This window comes from Fringilla coelebs, assembly GCF_963513975.1.
Source record: "Fringilla coelebs genome assembly, chromosome: 8".
Taxonomy (NCBI): domain Eukaryota; kingdom Metazoa; phylum Chordata; class Aves; order Passeriformes; family Fringillidae; genus Fringilla; species Fringilla coelebs.
In genome coordinates, this window is record NC_140066.1 from 18,911,253 (window position 1) to 18,934,190 (window position 22,938).

The following is a 22,938-nucleotide window of genomic DNA, read 5'->3' on the forward strand; positions in this document are numbered from 1 at the left end:
CAAAGTAGGAATACAGCATTTAGTACACACCTAGCTGTCCATCTGCACCCTTTGTGAGAGTAATTTCAGGAATCTCCTCTGGCCTTATTGAGGGACGTGGGTCGCTGTCAGCACGGCCAACAACAAGGTGCAGGTCTGGAGGAGAGCTTTGCAGTAAAGTCAGGACTTCATTGCATGGTAAAGATGTGACATCAATTCCATTCACCTAAATGACAAACCAGTAAAATCATGTCATAAATCTCATTGACCATCATTTGCTTCTCCCTCTACTCTGAATTTTGCATATGAACCTTAATTAGTTTTTATGTCCTTGTTATTGCTTTGCTGCGGTATTTAATGTCAATACATTTAACAGTTAAGATTGCAATAGTAGTTCTTTTTTGAATTTTTATTTTTCTGAATACAGAGCTTTAAGAAAAATAGCTTTTTTTCCCCATTGAAACTCAAGATCTTGTTGCAAAAAACAAGAGGGTCTTATGCAAAAAATTGAACATGAACCAGGCTGAAAAAAAAAGGTTTGTTATTACATTACAAAGGACACAATTCCTGCATCCTTTGTGTGTCACCTATCACCTTATTACATTAATTCAGTTTATGTCATTTAATTGGGAAGGCATTTAGTATCTCACTTGTCTTGAATTGCTCCTAGATTCATTTTATTTGCCTCATCATACAATCTATTCAGCCTGAGATTTATCCAGCTACGGTCAGCAGAATAGCAGAATTGGATTTATTACATTATTTATTTACATACCTAAAGATGGGATAAACAGGTGATACTAAATGAAGAATGCCAAAGCTGAATGACATTGATCTGCAAATGTTTTCTCTTCTGCATAAACTCAAAAAATTACTGTACCATAATGATTCTGTCTCCCCTTCTCAGTCTTCCATCAGAAAGGGCAGGATCATTCAAGATTTCATCAACATACAGGCAGGTGTCCATTTTGTTAAGAACTACAGAGAATCCATAACCATTGTTCTCTGACTTTGTCAAAGTCACAAAGATCTCCATTTCCTGATAAAACAAGCACAGGTTTTTTGATGTAGGCTTTTCTGTTACTTCAGTAACATCTTCCACAATTTTAATATGCAGGTAGAAATCAGATCCTCAGATGGTACAAGAGTGTGTAAAAGGTGTTCTGCCATATCCCAGAATTGTGGAGGTTCATGTTGATTGACTTATAGGGCCTAGTAAGGCAGAGAATGCCACCAGGACCTGGGATGAGGCATTTGGAATGTGTAAAGAAAGGCTTGGAGGCCTCTGAGCTGACAAGCATTGCCAGTGCAAAGATCACTGTTACTGCTATTGCTGTCCCACTGAAGGAAATGCCTGGAGCTAAGTTTTGTCCACAGAGCTCTCAAATTAGTAGGAATTCAGAGCTCATTAGTGTCATAGGAATGCAAGATGTTCAGCATTGGCAGCACTGAGCCTTATATTTTGAATAGTAATTAGGACAAGAATCATACTTTCTTATCAGGACATTACAGCAATATCACTGTGACAAAGTGATTTCCTGCATGGCCTTGAAACATGGCAGAAAAAACCCAAGTAGCTGACTCCAATTAATTTTAGAAGCTACTGGAGAGCTTTTAGACCTTTGTGCACTGAGAATAACAATGCAGAATTTCAGAAAGTTGGAGAAATAGTAAGATGTCAAGAAAAAAGAAATAGCCTTAAGGCAAATGGTTAACAATTCTGGAGAGCTGGGCAAATTGGAAGGTCTGCTTTATTTGAAGATTGTGGATATTCAGAAAGTAAAAAAAGAAAAAAAGTCATACAAAAATAGCATAGAAAATGGGTTAAAATTAATGTTTAAGACTGTTACATTCTTAAAATTATTTCTTTTCCCTTGCATTCTACCTGTTGGTAATTTGGTGCCCATCACATACCTGAATGCAGTCTTCATTTTCTTCCTTCTCTTCCTCTGGTTCCTGCAAGTCTTCCCATTCATTGTCACTGTCATGTGTCTCTCTGGCAGGCAGGGAGGACGAGGAGGCACCACAAACACGTGGCTGTGGGGTTGCAGTGGTTGCAGAGACTGTCTTGGAGCTTCCTCCTCGTGGAAGTGAGGTCACAGACATTGAGCTGGCAGTGAGATACTCTTCATCAATAGGGGTTAGAGAGAGAGTTTCAGGCATACATTTTGTGTTCAATAGGTCATCATGACTCTTATTAAATACGTGGCTGGAAAATAAAAAGATTGCAGTGCTGGGGTTTTCCTCCATGTTTTATTAGATGGCCACTGAAAAGTCTACTGTTTATGCATTACCTTATTTTCATTTTAACTGAATTACTAGTTATGGTATTGAATTGCTGTCTGAATCCTCGAATGGTAGTATAAAAACAAATAAGTAATCAATATTTTGCAAAGCTACTTGAAAAATTAAAAAGCTTTCATTATTTACCTTAGCAAAATCTTTCACTCTTTTAATTTTTTTAAGGCATTAATTAGTACTTTGGTTGCTTCTCAAAAAAGAATAATTGGACAAAGCCCAGACCATTAATTATTTCATTTTCCATAAACAAATTAGTTAACTTTTCTAGTAAGCAGTATGGACATTAAAATACCACTACAATTTTTATATTAGCATTTTTCTGGGAAAAGGAATGCCAGCCACATTTCTGGCTTCTACAGGTCTTTCCTTGGTAACTGGACACAGACCAGAAACATGAAATATGAAATGGTTCCTGTTTCTTCATGAAAAGATGTCCTTACTCCTCTTTGAAAGCTTGTCTTTATTCTTATGCTTGCCTTGAAGCATATGAGTTGTCTGAAAACCACCAATAGACTTATTAAATTAATTGAATTAAAATTATTATTGATTCTATTCCACTATATTGCAGACAAAGTATTCAGCACTTTTAATGTTGAAGCCCAAACTGTAATCATTCATGCTGTGTTAAATAGTTTTGGCTGTGGTCCTTCATGAGCCCTAGCAGACAGCTGTGGCATTGTCTCCCAAAAATTTACCATTAAAACTCATAAAAATGCTAGAAAAACATTTTTTAAAGTATGTTTTCTTCATCTCAATCCCTATTGAAATATTGCTAAACATTCATTCATCTTAAAAACACCTAAAATGGCATATTCACATCTATGTCAGCCAGGATGTTTTGCTCTTTAATAGAAGTGAACTGTCCATCACCTCCCAAGCAAACATAGACAATTAAAATGAAAATAAATTACCCATCCTGTATGAAATCACAGAAGATCTCTGTAAAATTCATATCAGAAAATTTATACATTTGCATTAAATATTTTAAGCAATCTGGAGAAATTTCTTCATTAATCAAGAGGAAGTCCTTTATTAATGCCTATTTCTTTCTGGGGATTTTGTGTGGTTTTAGCTAGAGGGATTTAAATTGAGATTATGTTAAAAATATTGTTTGAAATGCATGGCATCCTAAACAACTCTGGCTGCCTTTTAAAAATGCAAAAGCTGATACTACATTATAATGAAAATGTATCAAACAAAAACATTTATGTCAGAACTTCCTTATTGGGAAGAATCCAAAACTTTTCTTGGAATTGGTATTTTCCCACAATAAACGTAGTTTTGTTGAATCTGTATTATCTCTTGGCAAATATGTTTGCTGCAGACATATTTCTGCTGGTTTTACTCTCAGAAGCAGATAATTAAGCAGGAGCTTCATTCATGAATTGAGTAGAGCTTCTGCACTTGACAAAGAGATGCTAAAATGATGAGCTGCCACAATGATCCCACTTGGCTTGCAGTGTCAGGTAGTGCTGTCACTCCCCAGAGACAACTGTCTGGGGCTGTGCTTGATGAGTGTCAAAAGCAACAAATGATTTCAAGTGACTGTATGGGGAAATAGAAATTAGATTCTCAATAAAATTACTAAAGCTGTAAGTTAAAGGGCTCTAGAAGACTTTCAATTTGTCTTTGTATCAATCCTTTCTGTTCAGATAATTTATACTTTTTTGCACTGGGAAAGATGGAGAAAATGGAATGGATTGTGTTCTGTGTGAGAGTGTCTGATATAGCCAAAGGAGTGTAAAAGGAGACTGAGTCCATTTGCACTACATTTTATTGTAGAACTCCTCTGGCTCATTGGCTTCTGAAGACCAGAAAACATAAAATAACCCTTTTTTTTCCTCCTTGATCACAGTTTCTCTTCTGAGGTGTTTTTATTTCCTATGAAAAAATTTGAAATTAAGAGATCACACAATAAGAAAAAAATTTGGTGCCTATTTAAGTCAACTCTGAAAACAAATGAAAGCAAAAGATCACATAATCAATAAAGAAGTATTTGTTTCCTGTTTAGGTGAACAGGTATCTTTCCACTGATTTCAAATGGCAACCGCCTTCAGCTGAGCAGCATAAATGATTACAGTGGTGCAGAACTCTTACAAGTATCTTGCAATGCAGACTTATGCAAAACTCTAATAAGATGAGAGTAAATAGGGAAAGCAGATTAGGCAAGTCAGAATAAGATAATAAAACAAAATCTTCAGTAATCAGGAGTGATTAGAAGCAGAGAGCTCTGTACTTAAACCTAAGCAATTAACTTTCAAAGTTCTAAGAGTCAAAGGAAAGGCTGCAGAACAGATTTTGGCATTCCCTACCTTTTGGCCCGTCCAAACTCACATGGTGAGTAGCAGTTCTGCTTCACCTCCTCCTCTAGAGAGTGGAACACTTCAGAACTGGAAGCTCCTTGATGAATCTTCCAAAGATGCTTATAGAAACTTTCTCTGGAAGCTGGGAGTTTCTGTATGGGTTTCTCTTGAAACTCAGCTTCCTGCTCTTCGTAAGCTGAGCTGTCATCCTCAGGAGGCTCACTGAAGTCTTCTCCCACTGGAGAATCAAGGCAGTCTTCGAGGTCTGCAGAGGTGCTCCCTCCATCACTGGTAGATTGATCCATACTGTTTCCTGCCCCTGTGCTGCCTGGCATTTCTGCCACAAAGTCCTTAATTGGAGATGGTGCTGGAGTCTATTAGAAAAAACAGAAAGGTTAATGTAACCCCTTTTTAATCTCCCATATTTTTTCCTTCAAGAGCAAAATATTTTGAAAAGGCAATATTAACGAGGTTCTGAATGGGAAAATACCAAATGGTAGCTGGAAGGAAGGAGAAAAAGTAGAAGGTACTCTCTTACCAAATAACACTTTTGTCTTAATGATTATTTTTCACATTCTACAAGAGTTCCAATCAAAACTACTACACAAAATCACTTTTCCCAATGAATTATTTGCTAGAGGTTCTTTTTAAATATATCTGTTCATATCATGCCTCAGTGTTGTGTCTATATTCTCTTCATTCCCTGGAAGTAGCTTCCAGACTTGACTCCTGTTTGACTGACCATAGAAATCAGCCAAGGGCACACTGCAGCAGAGCAGCTGGAGTCAGTTTCTTACCTGGAGATGGTTCTGACTGTCATTTCTGTCTGCCTGTGGGTGGCTGTAAATCCTAGTGGGATGGGAACCATCAGTGGGCTATTCTGAATGGAGCAAGAGTAGTGCTAATTCCTTATAGTGCATATTCCTTATAAGAGAACTTGTTATGTGTCCATGAGGTGTCTTCAAGAAGCAGGAGAAATAATGCTGGCACATCTATTGGCCATGTTTTAGTCTCTGCAGTGTCTACAGTTTGGGGGTATTTTTATTTGTGTTTTGTTTCTCCCCCTGCAGATTCTGCTATCTATCAATATGAACCTGAATAACCAGTTGAAACTATTATTCCATTTATTTAACTTCATTAAGAGGTAGTCTGGATAGGAAAAGATCTTTATTTCCTTCTCACTCTGGGGAGTTAAAATAGCTGCATTTCAGAATATCTGCAGTTTCTGGCTGAGGATCTGGTAGAGCATTTTTAGAAGCACCACTAGAAGACCTGCTTGGGTATGTACTGTTTCACTCCAATGATAGTACAGCAACTCAAAAGTTGTTGGACTGGGATAAATATGTTTAATGTCTGCCAGATTTGTATTATTTTGGTTGCTAAGAAACTATAAGTTGAACTTTGCAGGTTGAGTTGAAACCAGGAAGGGAAAGAAATGGAATAGAGGGCCTTGGAGAAAAGGGAAAGTTGCCTTGTTCAAGACTGGATAGAAAATGTAGTGGTGTCTTTGCAGGTTTACAGAAGCTAGTTTCTGTCAGAAGCTTTGCCTTACCAGAGCAATCTGCTCTATTTCTGGAAGAACACCTTTTGGTGGTCTGCAAAGTAGCAGTGTCACTTCTCGAGGAGCTCCTCTTAACAAGTGCAGGACATCCTAAACAGAAAGACAGAATGATAAATTTCTGATGGAACGGAGTAAATCTTACATGTCATTTTACCAACTGATATGGAGAAAATTTTTATTGTGAATCCTACATTTCTGGTATTTGTGCCTCTCAGCAGTGTCTGAGGGCCAACATTCACCACTGAAGGATTGTCCTACAAATGGACCATAGTTTATATGTGAACACGTATCTAAAGTAATTTCTATTTACAAAATTCTACTTTGCCATCAGGCACACAGGTTTAGGTTAATTAATTTTCTTTTCTTGAAGAAAACAGAATTTTCAGGCAAATTCATTCAAATCACATGTGGCAGTAACATCTTTGGTCAATTATTTCAGCATAGCTCCCCAAACTGCCATATTCCAATGAAGAAAAATAAATCCCCACATAGGCCATTACCATTTGATTTCTTAATTGTGTATAGAATTTCTCATTCCAGGTTAAAAACTTACACAGGACTTACCAGTCTTGGTAGAAATTTGAATCTGGGGCATTATATTTAGCATGATATTACAAAGCACAAATGACCACAGGGGAAAATTGTTCCAATCATGCATAAAAGCAACAAAGATTCCAACTAATTAACAACTGGTGTGCATCTAACAATAGAAATCATAAATTAATAGTAGAAACTTAGAAATAAAATAGCAGAAGAAATTCGCTGTCAGAATTCATTTAGAAAGTAAATTCTACATAGGAGTTCTAGATAAGAATCCTACATAGAAATCAGATTAATTATATGCAAGTTCTGCCTCCCTCTGGTGATAATTAAGTTTAAATGCATTGTTTTTATTAACCTGTTACCCAGATGGAGCCCCAATAATAATCTTCCTGCTACCTGATACAGGAGCCCTTTGAGAGGTTTCCCATTCACAGCTAAAATGACATCTCCAACTTCAATTTCTCCATTCTCTTCAGCTGGCTGCCCTGGAAACAGTCTTTTGATCCTGACAATAGCTCCTCCAAGGTGTTCACAAGCATCTCCTTCCATCTGCAGGACACTAAATCCAAGGCCTCCAGAATTCTTGGTTAATTTCACTTCAAATGTGTTATCTGCTCAAATCAGAGATGGGAAAAAAAGTGGGAACCATGGCATATGTACCCCCTGAGGAGCCAGTATAAACTATACTCCCAAAAGACTTTTTTACCAGTGCGCTGCAGAGGTAGATCTACTAATAATAGAGCCAAAAGAAGGTTTAGGTGTTCCTTTATCTTTTGTAAGTCTTTGATATCTCACAGTCAGAATAGGGAGAACTGGAATCTATTCCCCCAAGTGTTCACAGTCTGGTACCAGCCCATAAAGGGAAAAGCTTTTTGTACCAACATAAATAGATTCACATCCTATCTTTTTCTGATATTCTTCTGTAAGTGTTGCATCGATTTCACTATTCTGTAGTTAGTTTAGGTCTTGCACTAACCAGCATAAGCTGGAATTGGAGCTACTGCTCTTTCCAGTCAAGAATGAGAGATCAGGCCTTTCCCAAACACTATGCTTGTGGCTGAATTCCAGTGTAGAGGAGTAACTGCCCCATGGAACAGTATGGTTCGGACTTAGTGTTTAAGAGACAACCCTCAGTATAAGATACAGCTTTTATTTGTTGGCTAAATTTTGTGTCAGTGATCTCTAAATCTTCTGCTTTTAAGAAATTAAGTGATGGCAGTCTCCAGTTCCCTCCAGCTTCATCACTGTCACAGCATCAGCCACTGTGCTGGTGAGGCTCTCCCTGGGTGACAGCCTGGCCACATCCACACAGCTGCTTCCTGCCTGAGACTGCTGAGGAGTTCAGACAGGGGTGTTCCCTGGCCAGCTCAGTCTCACAAAGGCTGACAGGTACAGTATTGATGCCTAGGGTGAATTCAGCTATATCTAGCACTCTATGAACTTCAGAAATATATTTTCCAGAATTGATTTTTGATTATGTCATTAATATTGGATATTATAATTTTATTCAGTATACAGTTTTCCTTCCAATATGAAGAAATTTCATGTAATTATTTACATTCATTCCTTTCCTGCACATTGTAGGAAGTCAGCCTGAATTCCTTTATCACTTACCATCTGTCAAAAAGCAGCAGTCTTTGGTGCCATCTGTGAGGGATGTTGCCACAGAAACAACTGCACATTGGTCCTCCTTTCTGTCATTAGCAGTCAGGCAAGGCTCTGCCAATTGGTAGTTTCCCCTTTCTAGAACCAGTTTGGCAATCTAAAACAATGATAGACAGGTTCCAGTAACACAGTGAGTCCTAAGACTTTGTACTTTTCAGTTTAGAGGAATGGGGTTGGAGCAGAGGGAGGGATGGTTCTTTTGGCCAAGCTTGGCTACTGTGCTTCATACTTAGTCCAGTTTAGTGTACTGTGTATCATATTGATCTCTGTTCTTGTACAAACCTGGCCAGATTTCTTAAGGTGTTCCACAGCCTGTTTGTGGGTGATGCCACAGAGGCTGATGCCATCTACTTCCAGAAGACGATCACCTGAGGTAAAAGAAAAGAACATCCAGTTGCTTTGATGTTCAGGTTCAGAGGGAGTAAACCTTGAGGCTGCCCACGTTCCAGTAGTTCATCATGCTTACATGTGTCGAATTAATATTAATTCATAGGAAAGCAAAACTGCTTGCTGCACAGCACTCTGTAACCAGCAGCTAAAGCATTCCAGGGTACTCTGTAAGTAAATGCAGTGGCAGCATCTGGTTAGCACAGTGACAATGATGTCAGAGTCACTAGCCTGATGGCAGCCACAGAAGGTAACTCTACAGTGTTGGTGTGAGGCTTCTGTCTTTTCAGTGGGATCCCTACACGTAGTGCAGGAGCAGGCTGAGGAATGATGGACCATATATTACACTTTGTAGTTGTAGCACCTCCAATCCCAAATGTCTTTCATTGTCCACACTAACAGTGAACTCGCTGCAGCCCGGGGTTTTATTGCCAGACATGTTACCTATCTTTATTTGTCCGTTCTTATCTGCTGGTCCCCTGGGAATAATTGACTTCACATATATCCCACCATGACGCACACTGGTGTTAATTCCACCCTGCAAAACATGCCCACAGATTAGAGTCTTCAAATATTCTTCCTGTGGTAAAAATCAAAGCAACTTACACATGCATTGCAAAGTAACTGCTTCAGGAACTGCTTTCTGCTTTAAATATTGGGGAAAAGGGAAAGAGGATATTACTCCAAACCCCATTACTCTGAAACCCACTCTAGTTACAATATTCTTTCATTGGCAGTAATCTTATTTTATTCTCTCAGGAAAATGCAATGTATTTCTATGTGACTATATAAAAATATTTACTAACTGTTCATAAATTTCTCCCTATGCTCACATAAAAGGGTCTGGCATCTTTCAGTTGTTCTCTAGCTCAGCTTCTAAGCTGTGCAATATCCATTCTTCAATTATTAATCTTTCAGACAATATAGCAAACATGGACCTGAACTTGAGCACTCAGAGAAATTCCAGATTAACCTAAGAATCATGTTCTGTCCATCTACATCCCCTGGCCAAATTCAGATGAAAAAAAATGGCCCTTAATTTCTTCTGCAGGCAATGAAATGGCTGTTGCTTCACATTCCATTTCAGCAAAGACTGTGAAGACATCTCAGCCTGGTGGGGTAAATTCAACTTAAATAGCTAGGACAAGGACTTGTTATCCAAATGCTGCAGATATTTCTTCTCTTGTCCTCCCTGACCAAACTCTGCTTTCAGTGGTAGGTCTTGTTCTCAAGTCAGGTCAGGACAAAAAGGGTTTGCACTGCCAAGTGTTTTATGCCAGGACACTTCTTTCCCAGGTGGTGTGGGTAAGAACCAGGCAATGAGCAGAGACAGTACTTCATGCATTCTATGTCAATCAGTTGGACACTTAGGTTTGCAATGTGCCATGCTAACAGTTTCTGTTATCAGCCTATCTTCTCAGTCAGGTAACAATTTGACAGACAATTAAAGATTAACAGTGACACTTGCAGTCACGCTGATTCCAAAAGTCCCATCTTCTTTAACAAGCTCCACCGTGTAGACTTCCTTTGGGTTGGTTTCTGATGGAGATGGTAAGTGGGAAGAATCAGCTGCCTGTCTCAAAAATAAAAACTTTAATGAGATTACAGCATCGTGGTTTAAAAAGGGGGGGAAAGGAATTAAAAAGAAAAAGGAAGAGAGCACTTCCAGAAGATGTGAAAGGTTTGACCCTGCCGTCACTGCAAACCTGGAGTGATACCATTTATATCTCTGATATTATTGGAAGCTTAAGCTAATGCTACTCAAAATGCAATCTGTCTAAATGCACATAACCTGACTATATAAAGGGAGGATGTCTAAAAGTAGGAAATTAGACACGGCGTGCTCTGGGAATGGTTTGAAAACTTAGAAGACTGCAAGAAAATAATCAAAATTTTGTCCCTCCACTGGAAAAGAAGGAGAATTTTTAAAATATTTTGTAGAACAGTTTCCCTGTTTCTATCTCCTTTCCTTCACAGTGACTTGCCCTTCTATACGTATCTGGTATGTTGTTATATGTTGTGTGCTGGGTGTAACATTACTGAGCAGAACAAAATCTCTGTTACCTCTATATCCGGGCTATCAGCTGAAGGAACTGGATTCCTAGGGCCCAATTTTGATGCTAAATTCCAAGAGAGAGTCTTCTCAAGTTCATCTATATTTGTGTCCTGTTCTTTGGGAAGAGCTGTATGACAATCCTGAATCTTTTTTCTCCCATTGTCTACACAAGAGATCTCAGATCCACTAGTGCTGTTTCCTCTTGATAGATTCTTTTCTTCATTTAATCCTTCTTCATACATGTCTGTAAGCCATGCCAAAATAAGACATTTTTGAATACAAATAGCAAGTAAACTTAAAGAAAAATATTATTATAACCCAGCACAAGAGGACAAAGTAACTTCTTATTTCAACTGATTGTGAAATCATTTCTGTAAAATGAGTTAGTCAATGTAAAATGGAGCACTGCTGTTGTAGCTGCTCAGAAATGTGTTTGCTTCTTCACTGCCTCTCGGTCAGAGAAAGAAATGTCAAAATTCCTTTAGTCTTCATCAAGGCAGCCCATAATAGATTTTTTCACACTGATGTAGCAGAGACATCACATGATGCCTACCAGAAGTTGACTATTTTAGTGTCTGGTTGTTCTAACTGGCAGTCAGTAGCAGGAATGTAGTACTACATCCCAGTGCCTATTAAAGATGAGTGTCCTGAGTTAACCATTAGCATCCCAGAGCCAGCAAAGGCCTTTGCCTTTATACCTTTGGGTTGAGAGATGATGAGCTCCACTTCATCGGGAGAGTTCTGTATGATTTTAACTGCAGTATTAAATGAAACACCCTCAAGACTAATATTATTCACAGAGATGAGTCGTCCTCCTTAAGAAAAAAAAGATAAAAGCAAGAAAAAGCACATCTAAATAAGGAAATAAATCCAGAGTAGCTAACTTTAAACTATGCAAGTATTTTAATTCTAATTAAAAAGTACAGCTAATGACCTGGTTTGATATTTCCAGCTCTGTCTGCAGGTCCCCCAGGGATAATTGAAGCGATAAAGATACCAAGGTCTAATTTTCCTACGTTTTCTCCTCCAATAATTACGAAACCTGAAAAAATGAGATAGCATAAGAATGCAAACACTGGCAGTATTAAAAAAGATGAATCTTAGGAGCATAAAAGGCTCTTACTTCAGTGACATACCTTTTTTACATGATCTGAAAGATGGGGAGCTTTGATTTACAGGGCATCAAGGTCTTGACTTGGGAGAGCTTTAAACTTACATTATAATTAAAGTGTGCTGGTGACTTAGGTCACTACTTAGATATAATTTCCCAATAATAATGTTTTCCTGGCTCAGTACTTTTAGAGACTCTAACTACTTTCTTTCATGAGTCATGAACTAGGTGGACCTGCAGCATTTAACCCCTGCAGGAGGGAAATGGTATAAAATCTCATTAGATAAATTTGAACATCATTCTACATCATGCAACCAGGAAAACTGAAGTGAGCCATGTAAACTTCTAATGTAAGAGATCTAAGAAAATTAAATCTATTGTTCAGTAGTTCAGTTTCACTATCCTAACTCTGACTATTGAAATATATTCTTCTCACTTCTATAATAGTTAGATTTGGGATTAGAGTATTACACGCAGACCTGCACCATTTACAAATTTGATTTTAATTGTATTAATGGTCATTTGTGAAACCTGATGGTCTGAACTCATCCACAAAAATCAATACATTGTGATTAAGGTATTAGATAGCAAAAATATTATCTAGTTAATAATCCAAAAGTTGGAAACATTCATGCGAAGTTGATGTAAATATTTTGCACCCCCACAGGACCACCTGTAAGGTCTAAGATAAATAAAATCAGTACCTGTGTTTTTCAGATACAAAACTAAAACCATGTTTTTCTCAATCTACTCTTAGCACTTGGTTCCTTTGGTCTCTGTGGCCTTATTTAATTGTCTGAAAATGTAATGGTCTTGATTTGTGAGCTTAGTCCTTTTCAGTCCTGGAAATTCTGAGTTCTTCACAAAGATTGGTACTCTTACTCTATAAGAAGAATAAATGGACTAAAGGAGTTTACAGTGTTGCCCAGCCTGAGTCAGCAAGCATCACTGTTAGCACCTCAATCTGATAGTCCCAGTAACAAACATAACATTTATGTTCCTCACTTACCAAATCCATTCTTAGGGTCACGTTTTAGGCTGACACATATGATTTCTCTTTCTAGACCACTTAGCAAAACTTCCTTTTGGATGGCTGGTGATCCAGGTGCTGCAGAAACAAAACAGCTAGAATAAATGTAGATTAATGCTGGGAGACAGTATATTCATGTATTATGCAAAGCTGGAGCTTCAAAAATTGATATATGTTTTATCCTTGATTTCAACATTACTGTTACTTTGAATCAATATAACTCTGGAAGGAAGCTCAAACAAGTGTTCAGAAGTTTTCATTCTTTTGAAAAAACTCTGTACAGAGCTGTGCAACCTCATCCTACAGTGTTCCTTTCTGGGAGAATACATATTTTTCTGCAAAATTTTTATTAAGTTAGAATATTTAAAGAGTCAGGCATGCAGTGCCCGTTAAACCTGAGGGTGATTTGGGCACAAAATCTCCTGTGGGCTCTAGCCTTAGGCCCTGTGAGCCCTTCTGGCTCCAAAGGTGCAATCCAACCCACACTGATTGCAATGATGACTACTTAACATTGGGCAATTGCCACCGTGTTTTTATAGCACTGTTCTAATTTTTAAATAGACTACCCAGATAAGCATACCTTCATATTCCACAGATTGGCTCCCCATGTGCATGCAGTCTGGCTTCTGATAGAAAATTAGATATCCAGTCCTTATTCCAGAAAGTGTTATGCAAGTGCAGGAGCAGAGGAAAGACCTGGAGCCTATGCTGTCTCATGCATTATTTATTGAGTTGTAGATCTCAGTTTTGAACCAAACAATGACCTCTGAGCACAGGGATGTTGTCCCATGCAAGAGTCTCTGGGTGTACTGAATTACATCTCTGTAGAGCATTAGGTACCATTATAGAATCTTTTTATCACCAAGTCTCTTACCACTGAACCTGATGCAAAGTGGGAGTTAAGGGGAAGAAAATGGCTTGTCTTGCTAAACTCAGGATTAATTTCCAGGACTAGAAGTAAAATAGGATAGTCTTTAATCTGTAAGTAAAATATATGTTGGTCTCCTTCTACTGAAACAATTAACATGGAAGGGTACTGTCTCTCTTTATGATTATTATACTCACCACTGATGGTGTTTTGAGTTGAATGGATAGAGAGGAAGTCATAACTCCTTTGCTTTCCATTCAAATTGATGTGCATTTCTGACTGGGATAGCCCAGATACAGATCTGCATGGAAAGGAAGGAAGACTGTGTTACAAAAAAAAAATCAGCAGTGGTATTTAGCACTCTTCATTGTCATTAGTCTGTCAGAGCTAAGTTGGGAATGCACAGGATTATAGCCTTTCAATGAGTATTCTGATTTCTGGGACATAATTCCTTTTAGGGGAGAAGTGGTTTATCCTTGCCAGCATTTGCTTCCGAACAGCTGCCATCAGACCACTCATCATGACGGATTGCTCCTGTCTTTTGCTCTGAGCTGATTGCAGGTATCAAGAAAACACATAGCTTCCCCATCATTCATTTACCCCTGTTGTCCATTTAGACAAAACCATGTCTGAAAGTTTTTCTGGTAGTTCATGTTCTCCTTGACTCTATTCTAACTCTTAGTATTCTAAAAGGCACTAGAATTCATCTTGAGGCTGTGCAGCTATAGTAACCACCTACACAGATGAGTGCACCAAAACAAAGAGGGAGAAGTTCTTGCACTGTTCCCTATGAAATGCACATTTGGACATGGAGGAACCAACTAAATAATGATCTCTGAATTCCTGATCAAAACCAGCTCCTGATGGCTTTTTAATTCACATACTGTAATTTCCAGTGAAGATACACAAACATTGAAGATTTTACATTTTTTCTCCCTCATTGTTATACTTCCTCATAACCCAATTAGTGGTTTCTTCTTGAGTCTGGTACAAATTTAAATGTCACTCTTTTTCAAGTTGTTCTCTGTTAGTCTATTAACTTCCTGCCTGCATTTGCACTACTGCTGGCACCATGGAGCCCCAGACCTTTTGATGTGACCAAATAAGAACTTAAAAAAAAAAAATAGTTTATTTCTGAGTCTTACACACGCTCAGAGAGAAAAGACAAACCTACCTGCCAAGATTGCTTTTGTGTCTAGTCCTGTTGTTGGTTTCCACACTGAGGTTATCACAAGATTTGCTCATCATCCCAGCAGACAGGTTTTCCAGGTTTGCTCCATAGAGCACATTCTCTGAGCGAGACAGTCTCTGAATAAGGGCAAGGTGTTCATGCTGAGCTGCATATGCAGAATTTGATTTGTCTATTTCCACAAATTTACTGTCCTCTGAATGAGAAGCAAGAGAGGGGAAGAAGCAAAGACAAATCCACTGATATTATTGCATTTTTTTAAGCTTAAAGGAAATTTAAATAAAATATTTTGAATATGCCAGAAAAAAATATTGACATTACAGATACAGTTGTTCTTTTATCCTTAAGGATACCTAGGCCTTGGGGTGAGTAGAAGGAGTTTTCTTTCATAAAAAGTATATACTGCATTTCGGTTTAATTTCTGTGAATTATAGCACAGATACATTTTCCACAAAGACAGGTGAAATTTACAACCCTATTTAATTTAAACCTGAATATTTCTGTGAAGTGTATTTTATAAATGATTGGTGCATAAGAAACACCTGTCTTTCAGAGTCTGAATTATCCAGGTTGGTAGTTTCTCATCCTTCACAGGCCTTCCACTCCAGTATATTTATACCTGAGAAGACAGGAACTCTAGGAACGTGTGCTCTCCAAAGTTCAGAGAGACACCAAGGAACTGAGTCGTTTGCACAAGTGAAGTCAAATGGGGACCACCTTGGTGGCAACACTTGCTGTCCAGTTTTCTCCCTTTCTGTGAAATCTGCTACTTGCTTAATGATGCCTGGGCTCTGCTATATAAAAATCTGTCCTCTCAAAAGATTTCATTTTTCTGAAACGAGGTGTTGCTGAAGGAGATATTAATTTATTTAGGTTCTCAATGGGTGGGCTCAAGAGGGAACTTGGAGGATCGAGAGACAGCAGGCAATTGGAGACACAGTGAAAAATAGAACAAAAACCCAGCTTGATACAGGCTAGCATGAACATGAGCTTAAATTCTGCTTGTACATGACAGATAAACTCCCGTGTGTTTTCCTAACAAATGGCAGCCTGAATACAACTCTCTAGAACACTACTCTGTAGAATTAAATCTAGGTTCCCTCTTTCCTCGGTGACTTTGATCAGAGGCATTTCTTAAGGCATCAGAAGGCTTAACTGTCCAGAGAATTAGTGCAGCCTGGGAGTTGCCACGGTGATTCTGAAGTTGCTTCAAGTTTTGAAGTGATGGTGACTCATACATCTGAACAGTGCATCAGAAGCAGAAGCATGCAGAAAGACCCTCATAAACTCTTACAGCCTCACTGTGGTGGCAAAGGCAGTATTTTGAACTCCTGTCTGTCACTGCCTTACTAAGCTTTTCTTCTGGGACAGGCAGCACACACTGAACCTCAGAACCTGTGGTCACGGGGCCTGTGTGAGTCTGGCTTGTTTCAGTAATTTGGTGTACTTGTAATCAGTGCTTGGATTCTAATTTTCTTAGTTCTCAGTAGTTTTTATTCTATTATATATGGGATGTAATAGTTTTTTAAAGATAAATTACCACAAGGAAATGTAACACAGGAAACTGTGATGCACTGTTAGCACTCATTTGAATGCAATAAAGCACACTCCCACTAAATTATATTAGAAGCTGGAGATATCAAAAAGCAAACATTTAGATTCAAGATTCCTTGAACCTAAATGCCATTCTAGGGCCTTTTTCCATAGTAACTATTTTGTGCAAAAATTTCACCTTTCATGAAATAATTGAAGTGGTGAAGAGGCAACATATCAATCATCCTGTTACATGCCATGGTAGTATTTGTTGCCAAAACTTTTATGGTTTTACTACAGAAAGGAGCATCCCAGCAGATAAGGCAGGACACTTGATTCTCTTGCAGTGACTCACCAGGTCAAATACTCAGGGGTTGTAAATGATCATGGTACTGCTCAAGGCAGTGGATGAGTTAGTGAAAACTCATGTTGCTCCACTGAATTCAAGAGTGATAACAGTTATTAGTTTAGGCTCCTATTTCTTATGTGCCTCATAATAATGTTTCCCCATAATAATCCCCACCCATCTTTTCAGAACATGCTGAGAACTGTGGGTGAGATGTGCTATGTATCTGCCCTGGATGGAGCAGAATCTTGTTAGAAACTATTGAAAATCTGAAGCCTGAGGAGGTCCTGCTCACAATCTTCCACAGACATGGCAAAATCTAAGATAAGGGCTGCTAGCAGCTGTATTGTTAAGTGGGTATGACTCAAGTGCCTTTAGTGATTTGGTGGTTCTGTCCTGGGACTGAACCACTGGGTTCCATCCCTGTTTTATGCAAAATAACTAAGTGCAGCTCCAGCATGTCTGGGGACTATTACGGTTTTAATTTGTGTAGAACATTTTTCAGGTTACACTTGGGATAGGTCTGATATATTTCTGCAGAATTCTCAGCAGAAGAATTTTCCTGCAGGGAAGTGAAATCATGCTTATTTATTCTTTAAATCTGCGTTTAGCTACATAGCTGTTATCATCAGATAATCCCCCTGCACATGCCTACTCATATGCACCTCCCAAAGTAGGCTTAATTAGACAAATTAGACTCTTCAAGCTTTCAGTCTAGTAGGAGACATTATTTTCTAACTGAATCAGAGTGAAACTGAAGTGGCAGGTTCTCATTCCCAGATTTGGTGAACGTACCTTACCCAAAACACACCCACATCCTATGGTCCCAGTAACAAAAGGGCATTTATACCTCACCTGATGAAGTTTGACGAAGTTGCCTAGAATTCATCTGTGCATTGAATTTGTGCTGGGCAGAGCAGAGGTCCAGTAGGTATTTACATGTCTTTGCTGTATCAGTAATGAAGGTGTGTTTCTTACCACTGAAGCTGCTTTCAATCATGAATTTTTTTCTCTGAAGAGCAAAATAAGCACAGGTTGCTTTATATATCAGCCATTACACTCAGGCACTGACAGCTCATCTGCATAATCTTGTTGGTTTGTTCAGTTGTATTTATGCCTGACTGCATCCCTTTTGTTTTCAGTAAATGCCTGTTGTAAATTCAGCACTTGTAAGCCAGATTGTCTCTCACTGGGATCATAACTCTTCTATGTCAAAAGTCAAGAACCTTAGGACATTGAATGCAGTGATAGTAAGTTGCTAAAACTGCAAAATTTGGCCCTAGAGATGTTACAATTATTAAACAAATTTAATATGGAAAGGAACATATCTTCAAGGGGCAGAAGGACCATTTTTGGAGAGCAAACAAGCTGGGAAATCTGTGATCCAGTTTGACACCTAAACTGTACAACAGTACATCGATATACCTCTAATGTCAAAATCCCATTTAGAAATGGTCAAATCTTGTCACCAATACTAGTTTGTTAGCAGTTTTCAATATACTAAGAGATGAGGGTGGGAATAATGAGATCTGGAAAGTGGAAGACATCATCCTGATACGGGCAGGAAGATAGGAGAAAAGAGCAGTAAAGAGAGGAATTAATATAGAATAGGCTGTGGAGAGATTTGGCGTAGTCTCTGTAATAGTCAGCACCAGATTATTCAGTTTTATGGTAATTTGTCTTTGGCTTTGGCATAAATACTGCAGAACTATACCCCACAAATAAGTCAGTATGTTCATATGCACATCCAGATCCAGTTTTGATTTTAAACTCTTTTCAGAAAGGACTTGCCCATATAGAGTGAATCTAATTCTTGCTCTGAATGCAATTAATTTATCAAAGAGACAGGAAGGCAGTAAAGCAGTAGAGTAGAGAAGAGATTCAGCTAGTTCCAACTCACGTGAGCTGAAATTCTCTCTGTTTCACGCCACTGGAATCTTAAACTGGCAATTCTTGTGTGATTTTTATTCTCATAGACGATGATGCCTTTGGCACAGATTCCCAGGATGATATCCCCTTCTGTTCCTTTCTTCTCTTGGGACACACGATAGAATAACACTCCATATTCAGGAAGTTGCTGAGTCACCTTGTAGAGAAAAAGTGCTTTTACCATGCCCTTAGTCAAAAAGATTCAAGGAAGGAAAGGTAGATGGAGGAGAAAATGCTTTTGAGTGTCTGAGGAGCCAGTGTCTGCCCCTGCCATCTAACCATGCAGGGGATATTCTGAGAAACTCACCCAGAGGTTATGGGTGTTCATGCTTGTCTTTCTACCTCCTGTACTTGGCCACAAAAGTGTTAAAATTTGACTCAGACACGTTACAGAACTATGGAATATGACTAGGATTTACTGTCTGATCTGCAGACCAATGTGAATTTATCCTAAAACCTTACATTTTCTTTCTGGGAAGCTAATGTAGAATCCCCAAATGACTTTTCAATTGTGAACAGAGATTTTCAGTGACCAAAATAAAACACTTTAAGAAGATCTGTTTTTTCAGAAAGTAACCACAGTACAAATATTCAGGTCCTGAAAACTGGGGCATCTATAATCACTAGCTGAATCTGGGTTTTAATTTTTAATCCCTTTCATACTTGGAATTTACATGTTCTTGCCATGGGGTCTGTCTTTCTCACTTTGTATGATGAGTTGGCTCCTTCTACAGACTTATTCATTGAAACAGATACTAACAAAGCTGCTTATTCTTCATTGGATTTGCCACACATGATGGGACTGTCATTAAAGCTAAGCTTCAATCTATTTTTTCAATTGCACTGACAATGTTAGATGAGGAACTAATATAATTAAATAGCAACTAAACTAAAATGGTGCTATAAATACCAGCATGTGGCACTGCAGCAAAATGACTACTGGTATTTATCCATTATCTAATCCCTGATATTTTTCATTTGATGGAAAGCAGAGAGGTTTGGGGAGAAAGAGAAATTAGCAAGAAAAATCTAAATCCGACATTATCGTGACACTTTAGAGACCTAGAGAAATAGTCAAGTGAGAAAATACTTCAGATAATTCCTTCCTCAGTTCCAGGGCTCATTTCCAGGGCTCACAGATACTTTTAAACAAACAATTGCTACATGTTTAGGAAGTGGCTGAACAGCTGTTGTAATTTCAGAAGTCAAAAAAGTGCTTATTCTCTTGTTTTATAATCTTCTGGAGCCCAGACATGTTGGTAACCTGCCAAAAATTTACATCAAACCTTAGAATGCTGCAAATACACTAAAACATGCTATAAAAACTGTCAGTGATAAGTGACAGTATCTACAGCAGAATGAAATTCTGAGGTTTTTGTTGACTGTTCAAATTTTTTCACCATATCTAAAATACACTGTATCAGGCAAGAAGAAAATAGACAATGTTAAATAGAGAGGGTCTTTCTACCTCAAAATTAATAAATAGTGTTTGGGGTATGGCAAGTTACCTTTAAAAATTCTAGTTCAGCTTCATCCTCAAAGAGGGAGCGATTCATACGATGTAATTTAGCAAGCTCTCGCTGTACATAGGCCAGGGTCATTTTCTCTATTCGACTGGCTGGGACGTAGTCTTCAACACGAAAATAGCTCTTCCCATGCATCTGGGGGGGGGAAATTGAAAAAACAGAGACAGGAGCCTTTTGTTCTTTCTTGACTTTTCTTATTCATTGCATTTCATTTTCAGGGTGACCCATATGCAGAAGTCACCCTGCTGCCATTTCCCAAAGGGAAGTGGGAACAACATGTAGTGTCCTGACAGACAAACTGCCTCTTGCCCCTGTGCTCAGACAGCTGCTCAAAGCACACACCGCTTCTTTGGGCAGAGGGGAGAAAGGAGCTGGGCCTGCAGGTGTGTCCTGCTCTCAGAGCTGACAGCCACAGCTGCCTCAGTACAACCTACAGTGGGCACCCATTGCCATGGTGGATCTGACCACATGGATCAGACCACTCAGAGTTCAATTAACAGAGCTACCCTGATTTACATAGCTGAAGATATGGAAGCCAACGTAAATGGGTGTTTTCTTTACACTTGAAAACTAGGACAGCTAGTTCAGATATACAATCAGAGACCTCCCTGTCTTTGCAGCTTGTGGATCTGAGCCGACACATGAGATAGCTGTGAATTCTGAAGTGTTCCTTTGCTTTTCTCTTCCCTGTTTACTAATCTCTTTAAGCCCCTCTGCACATCCAAGCTGGGCCTGTGTTGGAAACCTTCTACAGATTTTCTGGAGTTTCTAGGATATATTATAAATTATGAAGGACCTAGACTCTCTCATCATTCTGCCACATTTCCTGGTAAAATTCACCTGGCTCATTACTACTCCATAATCAGGAATATTTTAATAATTTTTAAAATTTAGTCTGAAGGACTTATCTGGAGGACTTAACTGAAGTTCTCTGCTATTCACATTTCTTCTTTAAACTCTATGTGACAAACAAAAGCTGCAAAAGTTGTAGAGAGAGACCTCTGAGATATACTGTATTATTTCTCCACACCTCAGAAGCATAATTGCCAAGCTCTGCCTGTAAAGCCAAAGCGCCGAGTTTCAGAGCAGTCTCATCACTGCAATATAATCGCTCCTCCAAAATATCTTTACGTAGCTGCAGGTAAAACTGATGCCTTGTCAAGCCATGCCTGGAATAGAAAAGGGTTTAGGAACTCAGGAGGAGCTTTGGATGGTACCCCTAAATGCTACTGGTTTCCTTCAGTCAACAGAATTTTACACTTACTGAATAACATTAAAGTGGTTGACAAAGAATTTTATCCTTAGGAAGAGTGTAAAATTAATAATGGACATTTTCTTCTTGGGTTGGTCATTCCAGCCATCTGGGGCCACTTTGTAGAGTTTGGTGTCTTCATCCAAAAAGAAGAATTCTTTACCTGAAATGAGAATTTTGGGTTCTGTGATAAACCTGGATATACTTCAGCAGCTTAATTCTGCTGTCTTCATAGAGTGCATCACTAGCAATAAAAAATAAAATGGATTTGGGATGTCAGCTGAAATTTTACTTCTCTGTGTCATGATTTAACTTATTGCTCCTTTTGATGTAGAATTTAGGACAGTATGTAATTTTGGATTACAAATGTTAGATGCTGGATTAGTATGGTATCTGAGAAATCACTCAAGGATTCATGGGGCTTGCATTCTTCTCACCATTCAGGTTCTGCACCCCTTTATAATCCTCATGCCCTACACACAAGGTGTGCTCTTTCCCAGTGCCTCAGCTGTGCCTGCCATCAGAAGGGGACTAGGGACATGTGGGTCTGGAAGATGACACAGCTGAAGCTGTACTCACACTTATATCTAGGAATAAACACAGGCAGCCTTTCCCACTGCAATGCTTCCTGGAATTTCTGCTGGAGCTGCATGGCTCAGTATTATTTGAGTGCAAGGCTGGGACACAGCCTTTTCTGCCTGGGAAAATCAGCCAGTAAATGTTGTATGGCTGTGCTGATGCACCTTCCTAGGGCAGATATGATTTCCATCAGTACCATGCAATTCAAACCAACATACCTTGCTTTTACACAAGCTTTGAATCTGCTTCTACCTAAGGATCTTAAAGGATCTTTGAATGAAATCTTGATGAATGATTCTTTGATGAATTCTTTGATGATTCTTTGATGAATTCTTACTGGAATTCATCGATAGAGTGACTACAGAGGCACTGAGGGACAGAGCTGTCGCTGTACTTAACTGTCTCATTACCTTTCAGGTAAGCCAAACCAAAGTAGAAATGTTCCACCAAGTTTGCATATGCCACCACAGTGTTGAAAACATCTCTTGCCTTGGTCTTGATGTCACATTGCACCTCAAGGCACTGGCCATTGAGTAGAATCACGTTGAGATCCCTTTGGGACAAATAGGATTTCCCTTTTTTGGTCTAAGAACACGCAAGAAAGAATGAAGAATGAGTGCCAAGTACAAGCAATGCAAGTTCCACAGCATTTTATTACTGAGGCCCACTAGTAGCTTGTCTCTATGCAACCTGATGGAACTGGTCACAACACCATGCTATTCTCTGTCTCCCTTCTCATAAATTAATATCACAAACATTTCTAATTTTCTTAAAACCCAA

The 22,938-nt window shown here is 38.7% G+C and overlaps 1 protein-coding gene across 1 annotated transcript in view; it reads right to left on the minus strand.

Moving 5' to 3' along the window:
- Positions 1-22,938, minus strand: part of FRMPD2 (FERM and PDZ domain containing 2) — a gene marked incomplete at both ends in the record, with an annotated part of 52,602 nt that overhangs the window by 18,618 nt on the left and 11,046 nt on the right. The window contains 22 exons of the mRNA XM_084210657.1: positions 31-205; positions 860-1,018; positions 1,894-2,188; positions 4,593-4,957; positions 6,136-6,234; positions 7,084-7,298; positions 8,302-8,449; positions 8,635-8,720; positions 9,184-9,277; positions 10,208-10,312; positions 10,804-11,039; positions 11,494-11,610; positions 11,730-11,837; positions 12,916-13,014; positions 14,002-14,105; positions 14,979-15,189; positions 17,728-17,884; positions 18,773-18,958; positions 20,310-20,462; positions 21,358-21,496; positions 21,592-21,742; positions 22,569-22,743. Of these exons, the coding sequence (XP_084066783.1) occupies positions 31-205; positions 860-1,018; positions 1,894-2,188; positions 4,593-4,957; positions 6,136-6,234; positions 7,084-7,298; positions 8,302-8,449; positions 8,635-8,720; positions 9,184-9,277; positions 10,208-10,312; positions 10,804-11,039; positions 11,494-11,610; positions 11,730-11,837; positions 12,916-13,014; positions 14,002-14,105; positions 14,979-15,189; positions 17,728-17,884; positions 18,773-18,958; positions 20,310-20,462; positions 21,358-21,496; positions 21,592-21,742; positions 22,569-22,743 (3,577 nt within the window). The remainder of the gene's footprint in view (positions 1-30; positions 206-859; positions 1,019-1,893; positions 2,189-4,592; positions 4,958-6,135; positions 6,235-7,083; positions 7,299-8,301; positions 8,450-8,634; positions 8,721-9,183; positions 9,278-10,207; positions 10,313-10,803; positions 11,040-11,493; positions 11,611-11,729; positions 11,838-12,915; positions 13,015-14,001; positions 14,106-14,978; positions 15,190-17,727; positions 17,885-18,772; positions 18,959-20,309; positions 20,463-21,357; positions 21,497-21,591; positions 21,743-22,568; positions 22,744-22,938) is intronic.